The following is a 7,781-nucleotide window of genomic DNA, read 5'->3' as shown; positions in this document are numbered from 1 at the left end:
ATTGGAAGATGATGTGAAAGGCAGTCAAGAACCAACATTGCGGGAAGTCAAGAGTAGTACACTGCTTCAAGTGCAAAAGACAGAGGGAATACCATAAAAACACAATCCAGAGCAGAAGAGAAAACTGGCCAAAAAAGGCTCTCCAGGGACAGTTCCTGGGAAAAATTGAGAATCAAATTGACAAATAAAAAACATGGCTGTGGCTCACAAATGGGACTCTGGAAAAGGAGACAAAGGAGGACCTGATTCTGGCAACCCAAGAACAAGCCATTCGAACCAAGGCCATCAGAGCCAGAATTGAAAAGTCGATGACAGATCCCAAGTGTAGACTCTGCAAGGAAGCAGAGGAAACAATAGATCCCATCCTCAGCTGCTGCAGGAAGATCGTGGGCAGACTACAAGCAGAGGCACAACACCGTTGCTCAGATGATTCATTGGAACTTGTGCCACAAACACCATCTGTGGGATCACAAGCTGGAAAAAGTTACAGAAAATGAACACGTCATGCTCCTCTGGGACTTCCGGATTCAGACAGACAGAGTTTTGGAGCACAATACTCCTGACCTCACGATCGTGTTAAAAAACAAAGTATGGATTGTCGATGTGACAAGCAGGATTGCAGAGAAACAACTGGAAAAGCTGACACGATACGAGGATTTCAAGATCGAACTGCAGAGACTCTGGCACAAGCTAGTCAAGGGGGTCCCAGTGGTGATCGGCACACTGGGTACAGTGCCTCAAGACCTTGGCCTGCACTTAAACACAATCCGTGCTGACAAAATTACCATCTGCCATCTGCAAAAGGCCACCTTAATGGGATCTGCATGCATTATTCGCCAATGCATCACACAGTCGTTGACACTTGGGAAGTGTCTGATGTGTGATCCAATACAACAGCCAGCAGAGTGTCTGCTGTGGACTCATCTTGTTGTGTTTCTAATAATAATAATAAGTCTTCTTTATTTTTATTTTTTGTATTTTTTTTGTGTGTGGATGTATTCTTGTAGGTTTTTTTAAAGGGTTTTATTTAGGATTTTTTTTTTACTTCTTGCATTATTGGTATTTCTCTCTCTTTTTTTTTCCTTTCTTTTCTATACCTAATTGTTCTCACTCTTTCGTTGTATTCTATATAAAATCTAATAAAATTTCTTTTAAAAAAATACACCAGATATAAAGGTTTTAATTATTCATTATCAGTTATATTGGTGCCAAACTCAGCCAAGAAGTAAATGGAAACAAGAAAGATATTGTCCCGTCTCCAAACTTTGTATTTCAATAAAGAGATAAAAGTGGCATAGAATATAATAATAATAATAATAATATAGGTCTTACGTAATTAAATAGCTTTTAATTATTACTTTTTAAATATATTGTCGAAGGCTTTCATTGCTTTGACTCTAAAAGAGAAAAGGTATGTATATAAATATATAGCAACAAAACACATCAAACAATTCAAACCTGTTTAAATCTGCATACCTGTTGGAGAAGGTAAGCCTCCTCTGCTTCAGAGATGAAATCAGGAATATAAAAGGCTTCTGGGGGAGACTGTGAATTGGAAGGAACACATATATTGTGTTAATTGGTGTACATCTGAATATAATTTTTACATAATTGGTGTACATCTGAATAATTTTTAAAGTTAATAATAATAATAAATAATATGGTTACCTTTGCCATTCGAATGTATACAAAGTGATATTTTAGTGAATACTTTATTATTATCTGACTTCAATTTATGTACATTGAGAAAGGTAATTTAATAGTAAATAATAATAATAATAATATAAAATAATAATGTGCAATAATAATAATATAACGAACCTTTGCCAGTCTAATAAATACAAAGTAATATTTTAATGAATATTTTACTCAGTTCTTGTGGGTTTTTTCGGGCTATATGGCAAAACGTCAGGAGAAATGCCTCTAGAACATGGCCATATAGCCCGAAAAAAACCCACAAGAACTGAGTGATTCCAGCCATGAAAGCCTTCGACAATACATTGAATATTTTACTGTTTGCTGGCTTCAATCCATATGCAAAGAGAAAGGCAAAATAGTAGTAAATAATAATCATAATATAAAATAATAATAATATAATGAATATGGTTACCTTTGCCAGTCTAATGTATACAAAGTGATATTTTAATGAATATTTTATTGTTTTCTGGCTTCAATGTATGTACAATGAGAAAGGCAAGAGAATAGTAATAAAAATAATAATAATAATAATAGTATAATAATAATATAACGAATATGGTTACTTTTGCCAGTCTAATGTATGTAAAGAGATATTTTAATGAATATGTTATTGTTCGCTGGCTTCAATCCATATACAAAGAAAAAGGCAAGATAGTAGTAAATAATAATAATAATAATAATATAAAGAATATGAATACCTTTGCCAGTCTAATGTATACAAAGTGACATTTAATAAATATTTTATTGTTAGCTAGCTTCAATCCATATACCAAGAGAAAGGCAAGATAGTAGAAAATAGTAGTAGTAGTAGTAGTAGTAGTAAATAACAATACCAAAATTATTGTTATTATTGTTATTATCATTATGAATAGGGTTACTTTTGCCAGTCTAATGCATACAAAGTGACATTTTAATGAATATTTAATTGTTTTCTGGCTTCAATTTATGTACAACTAGCTTGGGGACCCGGCGTTGCCCGGGTTATTAGAGAAAGTGGGTAATGGTGGTTCTGTATGCCAAGTTTGGTCTTTATTGGTCTTTGGATAACGGCTGCATTATTTTAAGGAAGTGAGTGAAGGTACTTGAAGTCCCATCATCCATGGCCCATCCTCCTACAAACAGCAGCAGGATATAGAGTGGGTCATGGGGGCTCTGTGTGCCAAGTTTGGTCTTTATCAGTCATTAGATGAGGGTGGCAGTGGTGTCAGCAGGATGTAGAGTGGATCATGGGGGCTCTGTGTGCCAAGTTTGGTCTTGATCGGTCATTAGAAGAGAGTTGTAGCAATCTTCGGAAGGGAGTGGAGGTACTTGAATCCCATCATCCATGGTCTGTCCTCCTCCAAACTGCACCAGGATGTAGAGTGGGTCATTGGAGCTCCATGTGCCAAGTTTAGTCTTGATTAGTCATTGGCGAGGGTCTCAGTGGTCTCAGGAAGTGAGCAAAGGTACTGCAAGTCCCATCATCCATCTCCATTTTTTTCCAAACAACACCAGGACGTAAAGTGGGTCATGAGAGGTCTATGTGCCAAGTTTGGTCTTGATCCGTCATTGGATGAGGTTTGCAGAGGTCTCAGAATGTGAGTGAAGGTACTGGAAGTTCCATCATCCATGGTCAACCCTCCTCCAAAACTGCAGCAGGCTGTAGAGTGGGTCATGGGGGCTCTGTGTGCCAACTTTGGTCTTGATTGGTCATTAGATGAGTTTTGCAGCAGACTCGGGGAGTGGAGGTACTTGAAGTCCCATCATCCATGATCTGTCCTCCAAACCACACCAGGATGTAGAGTGGGTCATTGGAGCTCCATGTGCCAAGTTTAGTCTTGATTAGTCATCGGCGAGGGTCTCAGTGGTCTCAGGAAGTGAGTGAAGTGACTGCAAGTCCCATCATCCATTGTCAAATTCTTCCAAACCGCACCAGGATGTAGAGTGGGTCATGCTGGGTCTCTGTGTAAATTGTGGTCCTGATCCATCATCGTTGGCAGTTGTAATGGTCTTAGGAAGGGAGTGCAGGTATTGCAAGTCCCATCGTCCATGGTGCATCCTCCTTCAAACTGCACCTGGATGTAGAGTGCGTCATGGAGACTCAGTGTGCCAAGTTTGGTCTTTATTGGTAATTGGATGATGGTTGCAGTGGTCTGAAGAATTGAGCAATGGTACTGCAAGTCCCATAATCCACGGTCCATCCCCGGCCAAACCACACCAGGACGTAAAGAGGGTCATGAGAGGTCTATGTGCGAAGTTTGGTCCTGATCAGTCATTGGATAAGGTTAACAGCGGTCTCAGAATGCGAGTGGTGGTACTGCAAGTCCCATCATCCATGGTTCATACTCCTCCAAACTGCAGTAGGATGTGGAGTGGGTGATGGGGGCTCTGTGTGCCTATTTTGGTCTGTATTGGTAGTGTTCTGACCCAGCCCCCGGCCTTTCCTTTCCTCTCTCATCTCGGAATCTTGAATTTGAGTCTGGCCAATCAGAGACCATATGCAAATTTCCTTCTGTCATGCCCCGTTTCTGCCATGAACCCTCTTCTCCACCAGGGGCTCCTATTGAAGCTGCCCAATCAGAAACCATATGCAAATAGCACCACAGTGGCAGCCAATCGGAAAGCTGCCACATACACTTCCGCCCTCCACACTTCCTCTGTCCTTCCCATACAAACAAACACTCTTCTTTATTATATATACAGATGAGAAAGGCAAGATAACAGTTAATAATAATAATAATAACAACAACAACAAATATGGTTACCTTTGACAGTCTAAGTATACCAAGTGATATTTTAATGAATATTTTATTGTTAGCTGACTTCAATCCATATACAAAGAGAAAGGCAAGGTAGTAGAAAATAATATCAGTAGTAGTAGTAAATAACAACAGCACTATTATTATTATTATTATTATTATTATGAATATGGTTAGCTTTGCCAGTCTAATATATACAAAGTGATACTTTAATGAATATTTTATTGTTATCTGGCTTCAATCTATGTACAATGAGAAAGACAAGATAACAGTAAATAATAATAATAATAATAATAATAATAATAATAATAATAGTATAATAATAATATAATGAATATGGTTACCTTTGCCAGTCTAATGTATATAAAGTAATATTTTAATGAATATTTTATAGTTTTCTGGCTTCAATTTATGTACAATGAGAAAGGCAAGATAATAGTAAATAATATAATAATAATAATAATAATAATAATAATAATATAACAAATATGGTTACCTTTGCCAGTCTAATGTATACAAAGTGATATTTTAATTAATATTTTATTGTTAGCTGGTTTCAATCCACATACAAAGAGAAAGGCAAGATAGTAGAAAATAATAACAGTACTTACTTACTTACTTACTTAGGTGATCCTTTGTAGTCCGAGGATGATGGCCCTCCAAGTTCAGTGTCCTGGCGGTGGGTCCATAGGTGGCTGTGGAGCCCTATTCTTGCTCTGCATCTTCTTCCGCAGTGAGGGCATTGGTTTCCAGGTGGAAGGCGGTCCTGGTCGGGGTTGGCTTGACGCACGTTCCTCCTGGCACGTTTCTCCCTTTCGCCCTCCATTTGTGCCTCTTCAAATTCTGCAGCACTGCTGGTCACAGCTGACCTCCAGCTGGAGCGCTCAAGGGCCAGGGCTTCCCAGTTCTCAGTGTCTATGCCAGAGTTTTTGAGGTTGGCTTTGAGCCCATCTTTCAATCTCTTTTCCTGTCCTCCAACATTCCTTTTTCCGTTCTTGAGTTTGGAGTAGAGCAACTGCTTTGGGAGACGGTGGTTGGACATCCGGACAATGTTGTCGGTCTAGCAGAGTTGATGGCGGAGGACCATCGCTTCAATGCTGGTGGTCTTTGCTTCTTCCAGCATGCTGACGTTTGTCCACCTGTCTTTCCAAGAGATTTGCAGGATTTTCTGGAGGCAGCGCTGATGGTATCGTTCCAGGAGTTGCATGTTTAGAGTGGCTGGTAGATCATCTTCTGAATGTGCACAGATGACGTTGTCATCAGCAGATGTTGTTGTAACCTTGGTTTTGACTTTCAGTCTGCTGAGGTTAAATAGCTTGCCCTCTGTCCAATAGATGATTTCCACTCTGGTGGGAAACTTCCCATCAACAAGATGAAGTATCATAGCAATGAAGATGGAGCGCTGCGATTCACTGTGTCGACACAGTGATAATATTTATTTATCGTGTCAGTGCAACCAGTCAATTATATTACATTTCTAACAGAACAAAGCAAAAACAAAAACAAAAAACCCAGACAAAATACAGTATTGTGAGTTTGGTAGTTGATTAAATGTCCTTTGACCAGTATTTGGCCACTTGGGAGTGCCTCTGGTGTTGCTGCAAGAAGGTCCTCCCTTGTGCATGTGGCAGGGCTCAGATTGCATTGCAGCAGGTGGTCTGTGGTTTGCTCCTCTCCACACTCGCATGTCGTGGATTCCACTTTGTGGCCCCATTTCTTGAGGTTGGCTCTGCATCTCGTGGTGCCAGAGCGCAGTCTGTTCAGCGCCTTCCAAGTCTGTGTGCCCAGGGGGGAGTCTCTCATTTGGTATCAGCCATTGGTTGAGGTTCTGGGTTTGAGCCTGCCACTTTTGGACTCTCTCTTGCCGAGGTGTTCCGGCGAGTGTCTCTGTAGATCTTAGAAAACTACGTCTTGATTTAAGTTGTTGACGTGCTGGCTGATACCCAAACAGGGGAAGAGCTGGAGATGTCTCTGCCTTGGTCCTTTCACTATTGGCTGCTACTTCCCGGCGGATGTCAGGTGGTGCAATACCGGCTGAGCAGTGTAATTTCTCCAGTGGTGTAGGGCACAAGCACCCCGTGATAATGCGGCATGTCTCATTAAGAGCCACATCCACTGTTTTAGCGTGGTGAGATGTGTTCCACATTGGGCATGCATACTCAGCAGCAGAGTAGCACAGCGCAAGGGCAGATGTCTTCACTGTGTCTGGTTGTGATCCCCAGGTTGTGCCAGTCAGCTTTTGTATGATATTGTTTCTAGCACCCACTTTTTGCTTGATGTTCAGGCAGTGCTTCTTGTAGGTCAGGGCACGGTCCAGAGTGACTCCCAGGTATTTGGGTGCGCTGCAATGCTCCAGTGGGATTCCTTCCCAGGTAATAATCCTCAGAGCTCGGGATGCTTGTCTGTTCTTGAGATGAAAGGCACATGTCTGTGTTTTAGATGGGTTGGGGATCAGCTGGTTTTCCCTGTGATAGGCAGTAAGAGCACTTTGAGCTTCAGAGAGCTTCTGTTCTGCCATCTCAAAGCTCCCTGCTTGAGTGGTGATGGCAAGATCATCAGCATAGATGAAACTCTCCGTCCCTTCTGGCAGTAGCTGGTCATTTGTGTAAATGTGAAACATTGATCATACAACCTGGTTTTCCCTGTAATAGGTAGTAAGAGCACCTAGAGCTTCGGAGAGCTTCTGTTCAACCATCTCAAAGCTCCCTGCTTGAGCGGTGATGGCACGATCATCAGCATAGATGAAGCTCTCTGTCCCTTCTGGCAGTGGTTGGTCATTTGTGTAGATGTTGACCATGGATGGAGCAAGCACGCTCCCCTGAGGCAGGCCGTTCTTCTGTTTCCGCCATCTGCTTCTCTGGCCCTGAAACTCAACAAAGAAGCTCCTGTTTTGTAGCAGGTTTCCTATGAGGCGGGTGAGGTGGTAATAACAGTTGTAGTAGTAAATAGCAACAACAATATTGTTGTTGTTACCTGTGCCAGTCTACTGTATACAAGATATGTTAATGAGTATTTTATTGTTAGCTGGCTTCAATCCATGTATGAAGAGAAAGGCAAGATAGTAATAAACAACAACAACAACAACATCAACAACAACAACAACAATAACAACAATACAAATAATATGTTTACCTTTGCCACTCGAAATGCCTCCAAATCCAAAAGATTTACATCTGACATCTTGCAAGCAGGATAAAGTGGAGCCCAGATCTTTGCTTCACCATGCTAATTAGTAAAAATTAGTCCTAATAATGACCTTAATCAGCCAATGTCTTCATTCAGAACCTTTCCTGCAGCTCTCTGCAGCCATGGTGGGCTTGCAGCAGCACTGAGCTCACAAACCCC

The 7,781-nt window shown here is 40.9% G+C and overlaps 1 protein-coding gene across 1 annotated transcript in view; it reads right to left on the bottom strand.

Annotated features, from left to right (window-relative positions):
* The window catches only part of ALKBH6 (alkB homolog 6), a 19,237-nt gene extending 11,456 nt beyond the window's left edge, over positions 1-7,781 (bottom strand). The window contains exons 1-2 of the mRNA XM_067461709.1: positions 7,569-7,781; positions 1,477-1,545 (exon numbers count right to left, since the gene is read on the bottom strand). Of these exons, the coding sequence (XP_067317810.1) occupies positions 1,477-1,545; positions 7,569-7,616 (117 nt within the window). The 5' untranslated portion in view covers positions 7,617-7,781. The remainder of the gene's footprint in view (positions 1-1,476; positions 1,546-7,568) is intronic.

This window comes from Anolis sagrei, chromosome Y (genome assembly GCF_037176765.1).
Source record: "Anolis sagrei isolate rAnoSag1 chromosome Y, rAnoSag1.mat, whole genome shotgun sequence".
Taxonomy (NCBI): domain Eukaryota; kingdom Metazoa; phylum Chordata; class Lepidosauria; order Squamata; family Dactyloidae; genus Anolis; species Anolis sagrei.
Note: the sequence above shows the minus strand (reverse complement) of the source record. Positions and strands in the feature narration are given on the sequence as shown.